At 50.1% G+C, this 20814-nt stretch overlaps 1 protein-coding gene across 1 annotated transcript in view; it reads left to right on the top strand.

The window, feature by feature from the left end:
• DYNC1LI1 (dynein cytoplasmic 1 light intermediate chain 1) overlaps positions 1-20814 on the top strand; it is a 1016060-nt gene that overhangs the window by 468205 nt on the left and 527041 nt on the right. The window contains exon 5 of the mRNA XM_069648812.1: positions 17922-18088. Within this exon, the coding sequence (XP_069504913.1) occupies positions 17922-18088 (167 nt within the window). The remainder of the gene's footprint in view (positions 1-17921; positions 18089-20814) is intronic.

Here is a 20814-nt window from a genome sequence, read left to right as displayed (position 1 = left end):
AAAAGGTTCCATTCCCCCGACCCAAGGAAGGGACGCCCATGCAATATGAAGGAAAGGGGACTAGGGATACGTTAGTCACTACGGTGAGTAACTTATGAGTAACTTGTCCCTGCCAAGGAGAGCCGTCTGAGCCCCATCTGGGAGGCGCGATAGAGAAGGTGTGGCATCTGGTAATCACATTCAGGGCAATTCGAATCCCAGTTAGAGGGGAGCTGGCAGAAGGCCAATCCCAACGTGAACAAGGGAGATGAGGAGCCACTTGAAAGGGTTCTTGAATAAGCCTATAAATTGTAAGCCCAGTATTTGCAGTTAGGGGAGGAATGATAATGGCACATTTTTAGTTATGTGATTTTACTGACGGACATTGCAGAGTGGGAAATTTCATCGCGGACAAAATACAGAAAAAAACATTTTTTTTAATTTGGGCAGTTTCCCACCCAACCCCCTGTTTTTTTACACTTATAACGCCACGCCAATCCCATCACAGCCCATTTTAACCCCACTAACCTTTATGTATTTAATGTTTTCGGTGTTTTTCGGTTTTCTGGTCCACTCTGAAATGTACCACTCTGTAATGTTTTAGATATATTGATTGGGTACCACATTTCCGGGGGGGGGGGGGGAATTTCCAAGTCAGGATTCCATTCCACTTTCCCTTCCTTATCAATATAGAATATTTTTTGGTCACATGGGGGTCGAACAGGATATACAAGGGTCCTTTGCATGGCTCGGTTTCTGACCTGTATTCGCTGCTGCCTTCTTGTGAAGACCTGGACCAATGGTATCCCCCCCTTTCATCTTGGGGAGGAACAAAAATGCACCCGGTACCCGCACCAAAGAACAGCAGCCGGAAGTAGAAGAGGCAAAGCAGAGCCAAGAGCCGCGGTCAGTAAACCGCTGAAGCGGTAACCCAGAGAGCCTGTCCGTCCTGAAGAGAAGTAGCTGCATGAAGCACAGACGCAGCCAGGTCTGAGACATGGAACCGCACTCACCAGAGATCCCGAAGCTCAGGAGAAGCACTTCAGCTGGAAAACAGGTACACAACTTCACAACTTCATGCCTGACTAGTAATCTACATAACCGACAAGGGGAAACCAGGTTAAACCATGTACAAGCCTTCACAGGACTACTAGGAAAAGGAGGGGTTGCGAAAACCATGGTATGCAACAGGGCTGACAAGTCCCATAGTCCTTGTCTGGCTGAGAACAAAAGTCCCCAGGAGCAGTAGAGGGTCCATTGCTAATGCTGGAAAAGGTATTAAGTTGGGGGAGCAGGTCACTACCTCTGGGCTGAGGAATTTGTTATCCCACGACAGAATATACTGATCATGACTACAGCCTACACGAGGGTGAGCAGGTAAATGATTTAACAAGGACTACGCGGTTAATTTGTTACCACTGTGGACTTCGTGGCAACCCTAAAAGAAAATCTGGGAGACAATTTTATTTGAAACTTGGAGTTACCATATAGGATTGGAGGATATCAGCAGAGCTCTTTGGTAGAGGGCGGGGAGCAGGGGGTCAGAAAACCAGTCTCCACTAAGTTACTGGAGAAGGTGAAAAGTGACCCTATACCAAGCCTTCTCTTTTCTTCCTTTTATAATTGTAGGACAGATATAAGTTAGAGTATATTTGGACACAGGACAGTGGTTATTTTGTGAGACATCCTGACAAGCACCCATTTGTTCCAAAATAGGGACACCTTTAGAGAAATGAGGCATAGTGGTTTTCTTTTATTTCTTAAAGAAAGAACATTGTTGAACCATGTCTCTGGAGTGTCATGTTGGACCTGCCGTACAACATCAAGAAGAATCCTAAAGGCAGCAAGTTGGGTGCCATATCCTTCAGACTGTATTGGTTTGGGGAAAAATGCCAGACGGGCTTAAAATTGTCTCTCAAGGCTGCTCCCTTTTTACAAAGCTAATAAGTGAGAATAAGCTTAAGCTGGTAAGATTGCTCAGAGGGTTGAGCGTGCTCTGCTATGATCTGTGATCTGCAGGTTCGTATACAGACGAGGCCAACTTAGCCTTTCATCGTTCTGAGGTCGCTAAATTAGAACATATTTACATACATCATCCGAACCGAGGTTGGTACTATGTACAGCTCTTTGCAAAAGCTGTAAATAAATCATTATCATAATGATAAATCATTATCATTATTATACTGCAAGGTACTGCACTATGTGCCTGGGGCGTGCCTGGGGCGACATTCATTGCCTGAACTGCAGGACCGTAGTAAATGCCTCTCAGCAGCACATAGAGGAGAACTGCAATTTCCTTTTAGGTTTATCAGTGATTTGTGGGGCGTGGGGGTAATGTGTAGTAGGTGGCATGCCTAAATGTAGGATATTGTATTGTCAAAGTTTATATTGGTTGTCTGATGAGATTACATTTGATGATGCCTAGTCCACCTCTGAAGACCCGCTAGGGATGGGTTGGACTAGGTCATGTCCTTGTCGCTCAAAGTAAGATCGAGGTGTTTTTAATCTCTGCTCCGACTTCCTTGTAGGGGAACCGGGCACAAGGAGGTGCCAGGGCTCCACACACTGCCGCCAGATAGGTGTGGGTGTGTGGCAAAAGCTGGTCAAGCTGCATTGTCTGGCGAATGTTAGGAGTACCTGGGCATTTGATGCCAAGTAAATATTGTTGCTGCCGAAGCATGTGATGTCAAATTGTGACTGGCATTGTGCATACAATGCTGATCTTCTAATGTAAAGTGGGTGGGAAAAACCTGTTATAAGGTGACCAGGATCAAGAAGCATGCAAAGACAATCTTTACAAGAAACGAGTTCTTTATAAGGGGATACACTATTCGGGATGAACCAGAATCATAAAAGTGAGGCAAGTAACTCCAATTCCCCTAGAGTCTAGCTCCTGGGGTTAAACTTTATGGATTTGAGCTTTCCGGCTCAATGTCTCCCCTGCAGTCTCTTAAGCTTCTTCTGGTACTCTAGGGGAACATTACTAGTCCTGGGTTTCTTGAGGGTAGTGTAAGAGGCGTACTCGGACACACCTGCTTCCTCAGTGACTTTTGCAGGTTTCACAGGAATTCCCACATCCCTCTTTCCATCTTTCTCCCTAATGTTTATTGCAGGTTTCGAAAGGGTTTCCTAATTCTGCTAGCTTGAGATCCCAATCTCCCCATGATTCTCTTCATCACTTCCCAGGGTCTTGATGTAGCCTTTCTTTGAAAGGCAGAGGATTGCCTGTCATCTGGACTGCTTTCTCTGGAGTAGTCTCCCTCTCCATTTTTTAATTTTTTTTTTAAACAGGTTTATTTTTGATCGACACACCAGAGAAAAGTACATTACAACCTGTTCTTTCATGACACTCTGTGCAGCTCATTGATCATCTCCTCCCCCATCAACCCCATTCCCGTCCCCCCTTAGTTAACGTCCAAATCTTGCTCTTCTGTCAGTTGTATCATCTCCGTGTTCCTTGCCGTTAGAGCGTTTGCTACCGCTCGTGGCTTAAAAGTTAGTGCTGGATAGCTCTGGTCATAGTCTATTACAGGGGACAATATGTTCGTGAAGTGGTGAAGGAGGCCTCTGTTTGCCGCCGTGATCTTTTCTGCGACAAAGATGTCCCAAAGTTTCAGCCACCATAGGATCATCAGGGTTCCCTCCGGCGATTTCCAGGTTCGTGCCACTGTGATTTTAGCGGCCAGTAGGAGGTGAGTGAGGAGGGTGGCACTTCTACCGACCTTGGGTATATGCCTGGAAGCGGGGCTCCTAGTAAGATTGATTCTGGCTCCAGAGCAGCTTTATCCCAGTTATGTCTGCTATGGTAGCGATGCATTGGGCCCAGAATTTTGCAACTACTGGGCAGGACCACCACACATGGACGAACGATCCCTGTAGGCAGCATCGACGCCAGCATCGAGGGTCCAAGGCTGGGTTGATATGGTATAGTCTAAGTGGCGGGTAGTACCATCTTAGAAGTAGTTTATGGGCACACTCCCGATTAGTGATGCAGAAGGAGGAGGCCCGCGTGCGAGACCAAATGTCTGACCAGACCTGGTCTTCTATTGGGTGTCCTAGGTCTGTTTCCCATTGGTTCATGTAGGTTGCTCTAGCGACCAGGAGATTCGTCTGCAACAGCTTGTACATCGCTGAGATGCGCCCTCGGTGTGGGGTATCTGCGATTGTCAGCTCTGTAGGGTCTAGATCTCGGGTCGCTGCCTCGTGCGTTGTTGGATGGGAACACCAATGCCTCAGTTGCACGTATGTGAATCTGTCTGTTTCCGCTAGGTCAAAGGTGTTTTTGCATTGTTCAAAGGTGAGTGGTTGATTCCGCTCAAAGAGCTGGCTTAGGGAGCTGAGGCTGCCGGCGATCCAGTTCTTAAAGTTCACTAGGTGGATTCCTGGGGAGAACGCTGGGTTATGAAATACTGGGGGAGCTGGGCCTAGGCCTCTAGGGATTTCCCCTCTGTTTACGAGTCCATTCCCAAGCTTTTACAGTCTACCTAGCGGAAGAGAGGATGTTCGGCCATGTTCTTTGGAGGACGGGAGAAAGGTGCAGGAGGAAGCGGAGAGGGAGGGGTAAGCGGGATTGTTCAATCTCGACCCATCTAGGTCTGTTCGAGGTTATCGTCCAGCCCACAGTGTGAGCCAGCTGGGCTGCGATCTGGTACTTCTGGAGGTCTGGGACTCCTAGGCCTCCCAAGTTCGGATTGCTCAGCATTGTCTTGAGCGGGATCCTTGACTCTTTACCTTTCCAGATGAAGCGTAGTACCTTCCTTTGGAGGCGCAATAATGGGGGCCAGGGGATCAAAACTGGAATGGCTGAACAGGTGTAAAGTAGGCGTGGAAGGAGGTTCATTTTACATGCCGCTATGCGGCCCAGTAGTGAGATCTCCTGCGAGAGCCAGCGAGTGAGGTCCTCCTCCAAGGTCTTGAACAGTGGTTGAAAGTTTGCTTGGTAGGTATCCTCTGGTCGGGCTGTGATCTGTACTCCTAGGTAGGGTATGGACTTTTCGCTGAGCTGGATCGGGCAGAGGGCTCTAAAAGAATCCTTATCTTCCTGCTCCAGTCTCACCCCCAGGGCCGATGATTTTGCGAAGTTTATCGCGAATCCTGAAACTTTACCAAAGCGATGAATTTCTGCCAGGGAGGACCTCAGCGATTGGGTGGTGTCCGATATGGTTAATAACGCATCATCCGCATATAGTGCTATTTTATGTTGAGTGGGGCCTACTTGGAGGCCTTTGATTCTGGGTTTCAGTCGGATCCTTTGGGCCAGTGGCTCCATAACCAGGGTGAAGAGCAGGGGAGACGGGGCATCCTTGTCTGGTGCCGCATGATAAGGGGATCGGGTTAGATAGGAAGGTCCTCGGTGATTTGACTTTGTCATAGGCTTTAGTCGCATCTAAAGCTAGCACAGCCAATTTACGTGCATCTCGTTGAGTGACTTCGACCATGTTTAGGACCCTGTGAACGTTGTCTGCAGCGGATCTATTCAGTACGAATCCTGTCTGGTCTGTGTCGATGATGTCCAGGAGCACTCTCGCTAATCGGTTGGCCAAGACCTTTGAGTAAATGTTAGCATCCGGTTTAGTAGAGAGATAGGTCTATACGCTGTGATGTCTCTGGGGTCTTTTCCCAGTTTCAGGGCGAGAACCGTGATCGATTCCTGCATGGATGAGGTGATGGACCCCGAGGTATCGAAGGAGTTAAAGAGCGATGTGAGGGGGGTCACCAGCTGCGAGCGAAAGACTTTGTAAAAGCGGGTCGAGAATCCGCCTGGACCCGGGGCCCTTGGTTTGAGACTTTTGATGACTTTGTCGACCTCTTCGCTCGTGATCGGGGTCTCCAGCTCGTCTCGCACCGTAGGGCCGATCCGGGGAAGCGCTGTGTCTCGCAGGTGCGAGAGCTGCTCTTCGGGTGATCTCGGGGAGGCTGTCATCATGTCTGTGAGTGAGTGACGGCGATGTGTTGCTTGTCTCCCTCTGCGAACTGGACTCTGCCCTGGGAATCGCGGAGGCCTAGGATGGAATTTCTCTTTCTAGTCTTCACCAGTTTTTCCACCAGAAATTTGTTGGCCTTGTTCCCTTTAGCGTAGTAGCTCTGCTTGGTTCTGGCAAGAATCTGAGCCGTGTCCTCCGCGTAATGTGCTTCTTGCTTCTTTCGAGCTATCTGCAGGGCTCGATGGGTTCTGGGCGTCCAGTTTTTGGCTTTACATATAGCTTCTGCTCTCTCTATGTCCTCCTGTAAGATCTGTCGAGTCTGGCGTTTCTTTTTGTGATAGGCTGCTCCTTGGGAGATTAGGACCCCTCTCACAACCGCTTTCATTGCATCCCACGTGTTGGCCGGTGAGGTGTCCTCGCTCTGATTTTCTTTGAAGTAGTCTTTGATGGCTTTCGCTACCACATCCCTTAATGACATATCATTCAAGATCGGGTCGTATAAAGACCACTTGCGTTTAGGGAGTGGATCAGGGTCATGGGCTCTCAATGTTAGCATGACCGGGGCATGATCCGATAAGATTCTGGGACCTATGGTCACCTCGTTGATGTAAGCCAGGACTTTGGGGGAGGGCGGGAGCCAGCAGCAGGTCGATGCGAGAGTAAGTTCTGTGTACATAAGAATAGAATGAGTAGTCGCGGACCTCTGGGTGTAAGACTCCATGTGTCGACCACATCCAAGGTGCGGAAAAGTTTAAGCAGAGCTGTTGCCACACTGAAGTCTTTATGAGCAGGGGGGTGAGATTTATCTTTGATTGGGTCAGGGGCAAAGCAAAGTGTCTAAAATTTGTGGTCTAAGTGCCTTAGCGAAGAGTAAAGCTGCTCCACCTTTTTTGGTGCCGTTCGATGCCAGGAATTGTAACGGGAATTGCCTGTCGCGGAGCCTAGTGAAATCTGCTGGAATCAGGTGAGTTTCTTGAAGGAATATGACTGAGGCCTCTTGGTTCTGTAGACGTCGTAGCATAGATTTCCTCTTCTGCGGCCCATTTAAGCCTCTGACGTTGAGGGTTAGGAACTTCACTTTCAGGTGTGGTTGAGGGTCATCGTGGGCTTTCCTCGACGGCTGGGGTGGGCTCTGTGGGGGAGAGTCATGAGTTTCAGGCATCATCCAGGAGCTTGGTGACAATGCGGTTCTCTGGTGGTCTTGTTTTATAACCTCTCCAATGGGAGGGCAAACTGAAACGGGAGGGTGAACATGGATGTGTGTGGGGGGCCGGGGTTTTCTGTGCGGCCTTTTCCACGGCCAACAGGGCCAAAACTGTTTTCCCCGCCAACAGGGCCGGGGTAGAACCATTGGACTTGGTTCGCCGCCAAGGGTGAGTTGATGACATACTCCTCGGAGTGGGGAGTGGGCCGCTCAGGGCCCGCGGCATAGTTATGTTCCGCTTTAGTTTCGGGATCGGCTAGATCACGATAGAGGGGTATGACTGGATCATCGTATCCTCCGGCGTCTCTGTGCTTTAGACCAGGATTGTTGTTGCTGTCTTTGGGGTGATTGGTCCGGTTCTTCTGGCGGGAGGTGAGGACTGGAGGAGAGCGAGGCCTCTAGGGAGTTTGGATGCAAGATGGATTTCGCGTCCTCAAGATGGCTGATTTTGCATAGGGTTCCCTGGTATGTGAATTGGAGAGTGAAATGGAACAGCGATCGATAGCGGAACTGCTGGCTTTGGAGGAACAGGATCAAGGGCTTGAGGGCTCTTCTTTTCTGAAGGGTCATCCGGAGAGATCCTGGAATATCTGATATGGGGGACCCATGAATGAGAGCTCGTCCATGGTGCGGCTTATCGCCGAGATGGCCTCTTTGGTGGCGTAGAAATGGACTCTAGTGATTACATCCGGGGGGCCATCTGAGTCTACTCCTCGCCTCTGGCGCAATCTGTGGGTTCGGTCCAGGACGAGTTGAGCTTTGTCCGTGAGCGGGAGAAGGGCCTGGAAAAAATTGCTTATATATTCTGGTAGTTGTCTGTCTTGGACAGACGACGGGACACCTCGGATGCGCAGGTTATTCCGTCGTGCCCCATTCTCCAGGTCCTCCTGCTTAAACTTGAGCACTTCGCTTCTAGTCTGGAGCGCTTGAATCTCGCGTCGCATTTCTATTAGTGTTTCGTCATGGCTCTCAGTTAAGTCCTTGACTTCTCCTAGCCTTTGTTCGGCTTCTGTGAGTCGTTGGTCTGTCTGTTCTAGACGTGTGGTGAGCTCGGTCATGCAGGACCTAAACTCAGCTTTGATGTCCCGCATGAAGGCCACGATGTCATCTTTGGTGGCCAGCTTAGTTTGTTCTTCCAGGGCCTTCTGTGGGGTGAGCCTAGGGGGAAGGTCTGGCTTCTTTTCTTTATCCGGCGCTAGGAGCATGGTGGAAATGTCCGTGGACTTGGGTGTTTTAGCGGGCTTCGACATCTTGCCAGTCCAATGACCATGGGGCTTCTTTTCCGGATGGGTCTCAAAGGGTAGGGGACTGCCCGCCGGGGAGCTGCTGTTTCAGGCTCTACACCGGGCTGAGATCCGGGATATCAGGGTGACGGTGGGCAGGGGCGCCCCAGGAATTCGCCAGGTGGCTGGGCCAGCAGAGGATCGAGGTTCAGGCTTCTATAGCCGCGTGTCCAGGTTCCTCTGTCGTAGCTGGAATGGTGTTGGGGGAGGGGAAGCCGGAGTTCAGCTACTTAACAGGGACTCAGGTGATTCACCCCCATTGGGCCGAGTTCAGAGCAAGGCCACAGGGCCCTCAATTTGTGAGTACCTCGGGCGGGGGGGGCGAGTGCTTCGCTCTCTCCGCAGGGCCGATGCTTATGGGGGATGGGCTCACCTCTCTTTTGTCGCCGCTCTCGGATGCCGCAGTTCCTCCAGTCCACGGTTCGGATCTGGCTCCGACGCTGCTCGCTGGTCAGCCATGGAGAGGGGAGCCCTTCGTTTTCACGGCTCCATCCGCGTCAGTACCCTGGAAATCTTCGGAGCGAGCCGCCAGTGACGGGGCGAGGAATCTCTCCTCACGGCTCCACCTCCACCTCCTCAGCAGGTCCCGTCCGTCATCTTGAAAACATCGCTGCCGGACTGCGAGCGCGGGGGAGTTCGATCCATTTCAGTGCTTAATCGGGGAATAATGGAGTCTTACTGCACATCGGCGAGTGCCCCAGCATATCAGCTTGCCATAGCTCCATCGGTCGATTTGTTCGCTAAGGGTTGATTAAATGCTAAATGCCGCGGGTCTCGGGCAGAGGCCCTCTGGGCAGCGGCTACTATACTACTTTACAGCTCTTCCAGTGGCAGTCCCCGACTTTCTTTAGATCCTTGCACGTTCTTGTTAACCCCTTTCTGTGGAACCGCAAAAGACCAAGGGTGCCTGCAACTCTTATGAGAACTCTGGTCTGTCGAGGGAGCAAGGGGGTGCCCGATTTCAGAGTTTATTGTTTAGCGGCACAGATGAGGGTTCTTCGGGATTGGCAGAAGGATGATCGGGACAAGCTCTGGAGACCTATGGACAGGGCGGTAGTAGCCGGATGTCTAGAGGGTGCACTTTTGCTCCCAAAGGAAGACCGACCCCATCAGATGTATAGGAGCCAAATCACCACGACGGTGGGACAGGCTTGGGATGCAGCAATCGCGAAGGCACATACAACTACTTTCCCCTCCCCTTACACTCCACTTTTCGATAAATCACAATTCACACCAGGCTACAAAACTTTAGCATTTGGAGAATGGCACCAGGGGGGGATGTCGGATGATTCGAGATATGTTTGAGGGGGATAAGTTGAAAGACTTCCAACAGTGTAAGTAGGAATTTGATTTGAGGGAATCTCATAGGGTTGGATATTTACAGCTGAGGCATTGGCTGTCTCACCAAGTCCAGAGGCAGGCAGGCACTCAACCTTTTGAGGAAACAGATCCCGAAATTGACTAGATCCCTCCAGACCCGGGAGATGTGGATGAAGCTGATCTTTCAATGGCATTTAACTCCAGTCAGGCTTAATAAAATGCTACCATCCGCCTCACCGCTATGCTGGAGAAACTGTGGAGGGATGGGCACGTGGCATCACATTTGGTGGGATTGCACGAAGTTAGCCACCTATTGGGGGAGTGTTCACCAGTCCATCGAAAGGGTGCTAGAGGTTAAGCTCAATGGCAATGGTGGTCTCTTGATGCTGGGCCTCCACCAAAGCCTATTGGTCATACCTAGAAAGTCGGAGCGTATATTGCACGTCAATATGGTTTTTTCTTTCTTCCTGTTACGTTTACAGGATATTGTTTGGTTACCGAGTTGTGGTTAATTTGTATCTCTTGACAAATTTCAATAAAAATACTTGTCAAAAAAAAAAAGAGCTTGACTAAGCCTTCACCTGACCTGTCTTCTTGGAACACGCTTCCCATGTGTTACTGCTTCCTAGCTTCCCCAGTGTTTAAAAATGATGATTATTGCTTTGTTGATCTTTGAATAGGCTCTGAAGGTAAAAAAGGTTTGTTCTCTCTGGGGAGTTTCTACTTGTGAGTTTGTGGGAGACAACAAAGGACTGTGCTGGTAGAGAATGGACTGGTAACCATGTGCATCATTCGTGGGTAGCAAGGCTGCTGGAAAAAAACATTAACTGTAACACATCCCGTGGTGAAATTTGGAGCTTTACGATAATCTTACTGGTCTTTTAGGAGTGCATAATTATCTGTTGCAGGATGCTTTACAGTGACACCATGAATTGTTTGAGTATCTTTCTTATGAAGCGGTCTGCCAGTGAGTTTATTTTTTCTATCTGAGACTGTGTCAGGCTAATGGGTGCTGTAGGCGCTCTCAGCTTGGGGGAAGTCCATTGAGATTTATTCTGTGATTGTCCCTTGTCTATCTGGGGATCTTAAGTCCGATTACTCCCGTGCCCACCATCATCTAGTTTGCAGAGGCACCTAGTCCCTTAGGTAGCCCCCTGGACAGTCCCGAGCATCCGACAGGGACCTTTGTTGCAGTATCTACAAATTGATCAGCTAGGCATATGATGCCACAGCCTGACTATTTGTTTGAGTACCTAAACATTTGATGGTAATGCATGGGAAATGGTGTTCCTAAGCCACACTTGACACGAGTACCTCTTTTAAAATCTGGCAATCTGGCAATTTCCTACAATGATGTGGTTAGTTTTTCAAATGATGGTAATACCAAATTAATGTTGGAAACTGATGATGTGGGTATTTGGGATTATCATGGCAATACAATGGCTGTACCTGGGTTTGTGACTACCGTACGCTTTAATGATGGCCCAATCAACATTTCACTTGTTACCTGTGTGACCCGTCCATTGTGCAACAAAGGGAGCAAAAGACAGCTGAAGAGGAGCTGTAAGTGGGAAGGCAAACTGCCTTTGGTGAGATAAGAGGTGTGGGAAGGGCAAGCAGGGTGGGGCTTTGTGTGTTCCTGGGTAATGGGACCTGGGGGGGAAAGGGGTTTGTGGGTGCAGAGATTGGGGAAGGTGAGCGGAGGGGACAGGGAGCGGTGAGATCAATTTGCGTTGCGCAAAGAACACTATGCAATGGTAATTTTAAAATAGATACATTTCGGGCTCTTAGGTTAAACTGAGAATATGATGGCAGTACCTGGCAACACAGAAAACATTGTCTTTTTTTTATTGGCATTTTAACAGTCAAGACAAGGACAATGTTTACATGGCATTTTGAAGCTTTGCCAGTCCTCGAGAAAAACCGTTTCCCAGTCACCTCCCCCCCCCCACCACCCTTATCAAACAAACATTGGTGGTTTCCTGTACACAAAAAACCTTTTCATTATGCAACCCACATTACTCCTACGTCCCGTCCCCTTTCCTCCATACTTATGGGACATCTCTCCGTCCTGTGGGACGGGACCGGAGCACTTTGTAAAAAGCATCCACATTTTTTCCAAAAATGTGTCCCTCCTCTCTTTTCTGTGCGGGGCCCGGCACGCGGCCGTAACCCCGGCCACCTTGGCTCCGCCCCGCGCATCGCCCATCAGTCCTTTTCTCTGCACGATCGGGGCCGGACGCACTTGCATCCTCGGAAGACTTTCTTCCCTTTTTTCCCCCTCTCCGGCTCTCGCTAGCGGTCGTTTACTATTCTGTCTGTCTTTTAAACTAGATTTTCCAGACTGTTTATCGTGTCACCGTCGCTTCGCAAGGGCGGATCCCCATCCTCTTTATTTGGAGTGTTTGGGTCCGGAACACCGTTGGGACTCCTGTTTTTACTGTGACTCCCTTTCGGTCCGGCACATCCATGTCGGTTGGAGCGGTGGGAGGAGTTGTTCGGACGGACTCCTCCTTTGCATTTCCAGGTGTTCATCGACAAGAAGAAAAAACACCCGGTAAGTTCTTTACTTTTCAGAGCACCCCGGCCGGGAGATACCTTTCCGGGTTCCTCTCATGCCGGGAGGGGCGTTGATCGCTCTGTTACCGGGGTTCGCCCTGAGGTGCCTGTCGGGCCTAATAATTCTACCGGAGTTTTCTCTGAGGGTCTCCGTAAGGGGCCTGTGTCCACCAGAGTACGCTTCAAGGCCCCTCCTGTGGGGGCTGTCTGTAGACCCAGTTCTACTGAGTCGTGGGGTACTGGAGCTTGCGCTGAGGCCGCTCTTTCGGCTTCCCTCAAAGACAAAACCAGGGTGCGCCCTGAGGTCTTGGCTGGGCTTGAGGTTACCGAATGGACGTTCGAGGCCCGTGCCGATAAGGCTTCTACCGGGCCTATGTCCGAGGTCCCTCGTACAGAGGCTAAGGATACCAACATTTCTGAGGGGCCGGGCAAGGTCCTGTCGGTGAAAGCGCACCGTTCCCGCTCTTGTGGTGACACCAGGTCTGTTGAGGGGGCAAAGAAGAAAGTTCTTTTACCGGCAGTGCCGAGGCCCTTCCTTCGAAGGCTCAGTTGGTGGTTGGTATGTCGCAGAAACATTCCAGGCCCCTCTGCCGAGGTTCCTTACGTTAAGGCTAAAATTAAGACCCCTGACCCATCGACGGGGACCCCTGCCTCACTTCCTCACGTGCTGCAGTTCCCCTCAGATGAGGACAAAATGGCGGTCGTTCCGTTTATGATTGGAACGCCCGGATGCCTCTTCCGCACAATGTTTCGTTGCCCGCGGGTGACGGCTCCCTTGATTTATGTGGATTAGTCGTTGGAGGGGCTGGTGTTGCACCCTTCTCCGTTACGTCCCTGGATTTGTCCACCTCATGAGAGGCCTCCTCAGGTTTGGAAACAATCTCCTGTGGACGCTTTTTTCTGTAAATTTCAAGCGCTTATGCGCACCGACCCCATGAGGGAATATTTCAAAGGGCTTTTCAAGGAGATATGTCCACACGCGCCTCTGGCACCACCCGTTCCGCCGGTGGTCCCGCCGGCGCCTCCCTTGCTCGTGGTACCTCCCCCTGCGCTTCCGCCTGTGCCACCATTGTCCCCAGTGGACAAGGCAGTGCCTGACACGGCTCAGCAGGATCCTGACTGGTCAGATGACCCTCAAGGCGATCAGGACAACGAGGACCTTCCCCGCTCTATCAGAGCTTTCCATGACCGGGTGCTGGGCATGATGAGTTTCTTAGATGTTCCGGTGCCCGAGGCACCTGCTCCGCAGGAGGGCGTGCTTTCTGGGGCGTTCACCCTGTCTCCTTTGGAGCGTACTGGCATGTTCTTGCAGAAGGACGTTCTGGCTGAGGTCCAAAGAGTTTAGGAAAAGCCACACTCAGGACTTTTTGTCAAAAAGATTGATGCGAGGTACAGGCTGCAATCTTCAGAAAAGTGGCCTTGTCGTCTTGTCCTCCTCCCTCCTCCACAGTGGTGGCTGCGGCTACGTTGCAATCCAGGCCTGCAGCATCCTCCTCTGCGACGGCTGCTCAGGTCTTGGGAAAGGAGGACAAGCTCCTGGACTCCCTAGGGAGGAAAATCTTTGCCAATTCGGCCTTGCAGCTCAGGGGGGCCAATGCAGAATTGATTTTGGCGGGAGCTAACATGCGGATGTGGAGAGGTCTGTCGGAGTTTGAGGAGCACATTCCGGTCGAGAAGTTGGAGGATTTCAGAGGAGGCCTTTCCGATGCCAGGGTCTTGGCCCAGGATCTCCTGGAGGCTGCGGCTCATCACATAGACACCTCGGCTCGGGGTCTGATGCTTGGGGTTGATGCCTCGCGGCATGCTTGCCGCAAAGTTCTCGAAGGAGGTGCAAGACAAGGTTCTGGACCTTCCATTCGATGGTAAGGAGCTTTTTCACTCTTCTACTGATGTAGAGCTCACCAAAACCAAAGATAGCACTCAGACGGCTAAATCATTGTCTGTTCTGGTTAAAGCTCCCTTCAAGTCTCAAAGGCCGTTGTCGCAAGGTCGACCTTCCTCTAGTTTTAGGGGCTTCCTCGACTGCAAATCTCGCAGAGTGGATACTCCTGCGGGGAATAACCGCCGTAGACAACAGCGAACACGGTTTTTCTCCCGCTCCTCAGCCTCCTCATCAAGTTCAGGTGGTACCGCCACCGATAAGCCTGCCAAATGAGGGTTTTCTGCGCTCGCACGAGACCCCGGTGGGAGGACGCATTGCGTCTCATTGGGAGGTGTGGCAGGCCATCACAGATAACAGATGGGTCTTGTCAGTCGCTCGAGCGGGCTTCCGCTTACCTTTACCCCATACCCCACCCTTCAACCCTCCTTTTCAGCTGTCGGGCTCACCCTCCCTCAAGGCCGAGGTGCAGAAACTTCTCAGAGCTCTGGAACCCGTTCCCCTTGGGGAGCGAGGGGAGGGCTTCTACTCCCGGCTGTTTACGATGCCCAAACCCAACCAGGCTGGCCTGCGCACCATCCTAGACCTTTCCCAGTTCAATCTTTTCCTGCCCCAAGAGAAATTCAAGATCACGCCCGGCCAGATTCGCTCCTCTTTGCAGATGGGCGATTGGCTCAGCGTGGTGGATCTTCAGGATGCGTACATGCATATCCTGATTTGGAATCCACACAGGAGATATCTCTGCTTCTCTTTGGCAGAGGGGAACTTCCAGTTTAGGGTGCTTCCTTTTGGCCTCAGTTCTGCGCCGCGTGTCTTCACGAAGATGATGTTGGTGATTTCGTCTCCAGGGTATCCATGTGTATCCCTATTTGGACGACTGGCTCCTACGCAGCCCTTGTCCGTTGGCAGCAGCGGAAAACCTCCAGTCTCTCCTTCAACTCCTGTTCCATTTTGGGCTGTCGGTGAAATGGCGGAAATCCTCCATGACGGTCTCACAGGACCTGACTTTCCTGTGTTTTCGTTGGAACACGATCGACTGCCGAGTGTATCTACCCGGGGACAGAATGGCGGATCTGTTGGCCACGTGTCAGATGTTTTGCGCAGTCGGAGAGCATGTCGGCCTGGTGGTTCCAGAGGCTTCTGGGCCTCATGGCCTCGTGTGTACTGGCTCTTACTCTTGCTCGTCTCAAAATGAGACAGACCCAGATGGCTCTTCGGAGTTCCTGGCGTCAGGCTGTGGACCCGGATTCCAAGTGGATAATGATTCCGGATTTCATGAGTGGACCTGGACTAGTGGTCGTCTCTCAGCAACCTGTCAGTGGGCGCAGGGTTCCAGGACCCAGCCCCCATGGTGACGATCACGACAGACTCCTCCCTTTTGGGGTGGGGTGCGACGTTGGATCTTCTTCAGGTCTCGGACCTCTGGTCACCTCAGGACAAGCTCCTGCACATAAATAATTTGGAGCTTCTGGCGATTTTTCTGGCGCTCAAGGCGTTCAGACCTCTCATTGTCAACAAGATGGTCCGCATAAGAACGGACAATGTGGTATCAATGTATTACATAAACAAGCAAGGGGGAACTAAGTCTCCCCCTCTTGTGGACCTGTCCATCCAGATTTGGGAGTGGGCCTTGCTTCATGGGGTCTGGCTGCTTGCAGTGCACATTCCGGGCCAGCCGAATGTCACCGCGGATGCCCTCAGCTGGCGGACAGTGGTCAGCTACGAGTGGGAGTTGAAGGCGGAGATCCTCTCATGGATTTTCTCGTGTTGGGGCACACCGGAGGTGGACCTCTTTGCCACGGCGGTAAACAAGAAGCTTCTTCAGTACGCCTCCAGAGGGGGTCTGGGGGCCTCCTCTCTGGGGGATGCACTCGAGATTCCATGGCACAACATGAGAGTTTACGCCTTCCCGCCTTTCCCCCTGGTTCATCGAGCAATTTGGAAGTTGAAGAGCTCTGTCGACTGTTCTCTTCTACTGATAGCTCTGTGGTGGCCGGCCAGGTTTTGCTTCTCAGAACTTCAACACCTGTCGGTGTGGCCGCCGATCAGGTTACCAGTAACTCCCGATCTTCTTCACCAAGGGGAACAGCAGATGTGGCACCCCTCCCCACAATCACTCAACTTGGCGGCATGGTGCCTGAGTTCACGTCTCTAGAGCATTTGGATTTGTCTGCGGATAACATGCGCATTATCCAGGCAGCCAGGAAACCCTTGACCAGATCCCAATACAAGAGTAAAAGGCTCAGGTTCTGTCATTGGTGTTTGGAGAAAGAATTGGACCCGAGGGTGGCAACGATTGACACGGTGCTGTCCTTCGTATCCTCCCTAGCAGAGTCAGGGGTTCATTTTCTGTCTTGCAAGACTTATCTCTCTGCGATTTCCGCTTACCTCTCTACAGACCGGTGTTCTTATTCTTTGACTAACCCGTTGGTGAAGAGACATTTTGCTGGCTTGACACGCATCTACCCTCCGGTTCGTAGTCCGCACCCGCCTTGGGACCTAAATGTAGTCCTGACGGCGATGTGCCATAAACCCTTTGAGCCAATGGCTACGGTTGACCTCAAGTACGTGTCCTGGAAAGTGTCCTTTCTGGTAGCCGTTACGTCAGCGAGGAGAGTGAGTGAGTGAGCTCCAGGCATTGTCGGTGGAGCATCCTTTCTTGGTCTTTCACAAGGACAAGGTAGTCCTTCGGACGAACCCAGCTTTCCTACCAAAGGTAGTGACCGAATTCCATCTGAATCAGTCGATTTCCCTTCCGGTCTTTTTTCCGAACCCTGCCTCGGAGGCGGAAAGGGTTCTACACTGCCTGGATGTCCGAAGTGCTCTTAAGTTCTACCTGGACAGGACTTCCGAGCTTCGGAGCTCTTCCCAACTGTTTGTGACCTTCGGTAAGTCTCGGGGCAGGCAGGCGTCTAAGGCATCTATTTCCAGATGGATTACCGCCTGTATCACAGAATCTTTCACCGTCCAAGAGCTGAAACCTCCTAAAGGTATCCATGCCCACCAGGTGCGAGGCAAGGCAGCTGTGGTTGCTTTTCAGAAGTATGTTCCCTGGGAGTCCATCGCTAAAGCAGATACTTGGGCCTCCCCATCTGCTTTCTGTAAGCATTACTGCCTCGATGTGAGCTCTAGAACTGACGCTCAGTTCGGCCAGGCTGTGCTGAAGAACCTGTTTCAGTAAGGGGTCTCTCAATCCACCCATAGTTCATGTAAGGAGTGCTTGGGAATCTACCATAAGTATGGAGGAAAGGGGACGGAACGTAGGAGTATTACCAGATTACTCACCGTAGTGACCACCTTACTCCTAGTCCATAGTCCTCTTTCCTCCATTCTTATGGGACATCTCTCCGTTCTGTGGGAGGGGACCGGAGCACTTTGTAAAAAGCATCCAAATTTTTTCCAAAAATGTGTCCCTCCTCTCTTTCCTGCGCGGGGCCCGGCAGGCAGCCGTAACCCCACCCACCTTGGCTCCGCCCCGCGCATCGCCCATCAGTCCTTTTCTATCGCAGGGTCAAAGACCCATTAGCAATAACAGAGCAACCTTATTAGAGGGGACGGCGGGCGGGTGTATGGAGGAAAGGGGACTATGGACTAGGAGTAAGGTGGTCACTACGGTGAGTAATCTGCTAATACTCCTATGTCCCGTCCCGTAACCTGGTAATTTTGCTTGTCATCTGTTATGTTTTTACTATCTGACAACTGTAGTGTATTATGCCTCTACAAATATGTATCATGACTATCTGTCTTGTTAATCTGTATTCCTTCCTTTGCAGTGGTTCGAGATTTTCAAGAGTACGAAGAGCCAGGTGATGACTTTCCCTCTTCCCCACAGAGAAGGAACACATCTCAGGAAGGCAGAGACGACAGTGTTATTTTACCCCTAGGCGAACATACACTAACTCATAACCTGGGCATTCCAGTAGTAGTCGTTTGCACAAAGGTTTGTTTCATATTTGCTGATATTGGTCTTAAGCTTTGGGATTTTTGCACTGACCTAGTTTACAATTACTTTCAAAACTTTTGAAATGCATTCTTTATATCAAAGTACACATTTGTGGTTCCTTATCAACCCTAGTGGTGGGAATACTTTTGTGGCTGGCTCTACTTTTTTAAAAGCGTTTTAACAACGTTATTGGCATTTGGTAAACAAAAAAAGGTAGCTACATACCATCAGATAAACAAGAAGCCTAGTTACAATCAGGTGGGTGCTAGTGGACTATCACACAGTCCACTGATGCTCAGTGTTGGTGTTTGAAGGACACACCTTTTCTCTGGTGATTTCTAAATATGCTGCAGTCTTTCTATTATTTCCACACATTTGGAATCCTGCCTACTAAAGCTCCTGTGGCAGCGGAGCGAAGCAGAATGAACTGAGTGTTTGATGTTCGGATGCCGTGTGCCGCCAGCTGCTTGATCTTGCATTATAACTGAAGGTAATTTGCTATAGCAATTATTGGCCACGAGTCTTGCATTCCCTATCAGTTTACTTGTCCAATTGCAGGAGTGACTGCGGGCAGGAGGTCAGACTTTAGCTGGGCATAGGAGACCGACTACCAACGTCTCCTTCATTTGCACTTTCATCCTGTGCTTTCTACATTCATTGGCATGGAACATTTTGCTTACAAACAAACTGCCAGCTAAAAATACAAGTGAATGATCTATTTTCCATGCCCTTTGCATTTATGTCATAGTGAATGTATAACTATGCTTTTGTGTTCCACAATGGACATTATAGATTGTCATATATAAAAATCTACTAAAATGTTTTGCATAAAGAAAATAAGCATCAGCTAATTAATAAAAAGCTGCAATTTTGTATAAAAAAGTTGGAATTTTGTATATGAATGGTGTATATGAATTGGAGATACCTGTTTGACAGCAGCAAGCATGCTGTTTCTTATAACGGTTGCCCTAACTGCACGGGCACCCGTAAGGGTCTAAAAACCAGTGTGCACTGAGTTCACCCTGCGCACCCCTGAGATCCATAGAGGGCAGGACAACCCCCCTTGTTAAGGCAGGAGCTGTCTTTTAACTCCTGCGGGGCTACGACTTTGCTAATTGCAGCTACCGAAGAGTCTAACATCGGCTCCCTTCCTGTATAGAACATAGTCTTGGTAAAACTCTAAGCCATGGCACTATTCGCTGGGAGATCTTGAAATCCATTAACAGCACTCTCAAGTGATTAGCAGTGACCTTTTCTCTTCCCAGGTGATAGTGGGAGGTTTGGTCTATTCCCCACAGTATAGACTTTTGCAGTTCAGCATATTATCTTCCTTATCATTAATATGCCGGGCAAAGTGGCATCCAAATTAAAGGGACAAAGGAAAGGCAATCAGCCTGCATAAAACGTGGCAAAACTTGTGGGGAAAACAAACGACCCCCCAAGGACTAGTGCCGCAGTGCCTTCAACCCTCCCTTTGGCCCCTTGCTTACCACCCCCCCTTCTCGAGTTACCACTCATGCAGCAATTGCAAATACCAAAAATAATAACCAACAGGCACACTGTGTCCCAAGTGCAAAAATTACAGATTACTTTCAGCCTATTAACAAGGATACTACTAATGGCTTGGCAGTTAATGTCCCAATGTACTTTTCATGGTGGGTAGCTAACTCAAAAGAGGCCTCTGAGTGACTATGGAGATATTGATAACTCCTTATTGGTGCTATGTTACTCTCTGCAAAGATCAGCTGCTGCCTGTGTATCTGTGTATCCCTTCCTTCTGTGAATATTGATCCCACCAACAACTTGGACCGAAATGAACCACTGAAAGAAGAGTGGACCCATCTGTGGGTCGACTGTCCTCGCGTATTGGGTGGGGGGGGGGTTTGATTCATTTTCCGAGATTCCGGACGTTTCAACAGCAGATACGTCCCTTTGTTCCCAAGCTCCTCAGACCATTGTGCAACGACTATCGACTACCCTGATGCTTTTTCCCACTGATTTGTCAATCACTCGGGGCTTGTTTGGTGTACAGCAGACCATCTCTCAACAGGAGCTTATTCCTGGCTCAAGCTCCCAGTCTGCAACATCCGCGCCCGCTGACGGAGTGATACATTTCACTGTAAAAATATTACTCGAAAAATGCAGAGTAATTTTGGCAGAAGTAAAAAAACAAGGGGTGGTCATAGGCATTATGGATAAAAGATTGCAGGTTCCTGGCGCTGATCGAACACCAATGAACCATAACACTGTGCCCCAGCTATTTGTATCACTTAAATGGGTAGAAGTTTCCCTGTGGTGGACATAGTGAACGTGCTGGAGTTGGAAGAGCAAGTGGATGGCATTACGGTGCCGTCACTGTATAAAACTAGAAAACTAAGGCAACTGGCCAAGCGGGCCAGGCTACACAGGAGGGCCTGTAGTAACAATCTGCCAGTCATTGCCGAAACACCTGATCCTATGAACTGTAAGATATTGAGCAGGCGGCGGTTGCCAAAGGCCCAATCACTGTGGGGCAAACCAGAATAAAGGGGGGGGGGGGGGCTGGCACTCTGACTAGTTGGTTACTCGATGAGGTACAGAGTACTGCACCTCAAATAAATGCTGATAACCCTGTTACTGGTGGGGATCATGATATTACTGGCTCTGTGAGCATTGTCCAGCACAAAGTGGTCCCTACTGCCAATTTGCAGCCCACGGATATCAAAGGGGATTATGAGAAATTG

The sequence above is a fragment of the Ambystoma mexicanum genome, chromosome 2q (genome assembly GCF_040938575.1).
Source record: "Ambystoma mexicanum isolate Mex_15411 chromosome 2q, UKY_AmexF1_1, whole genome shotgun sequence".
Lineage (NCBI taxonomy): Eukaryota > Metazoa > Chordata > Amphibia > Caudata > Ambystomatidae > Ambystoma > Ambystoma mexicanum.
This window is presented reverse-complemented; position numbering and strand designations above follow the sequence as displayed.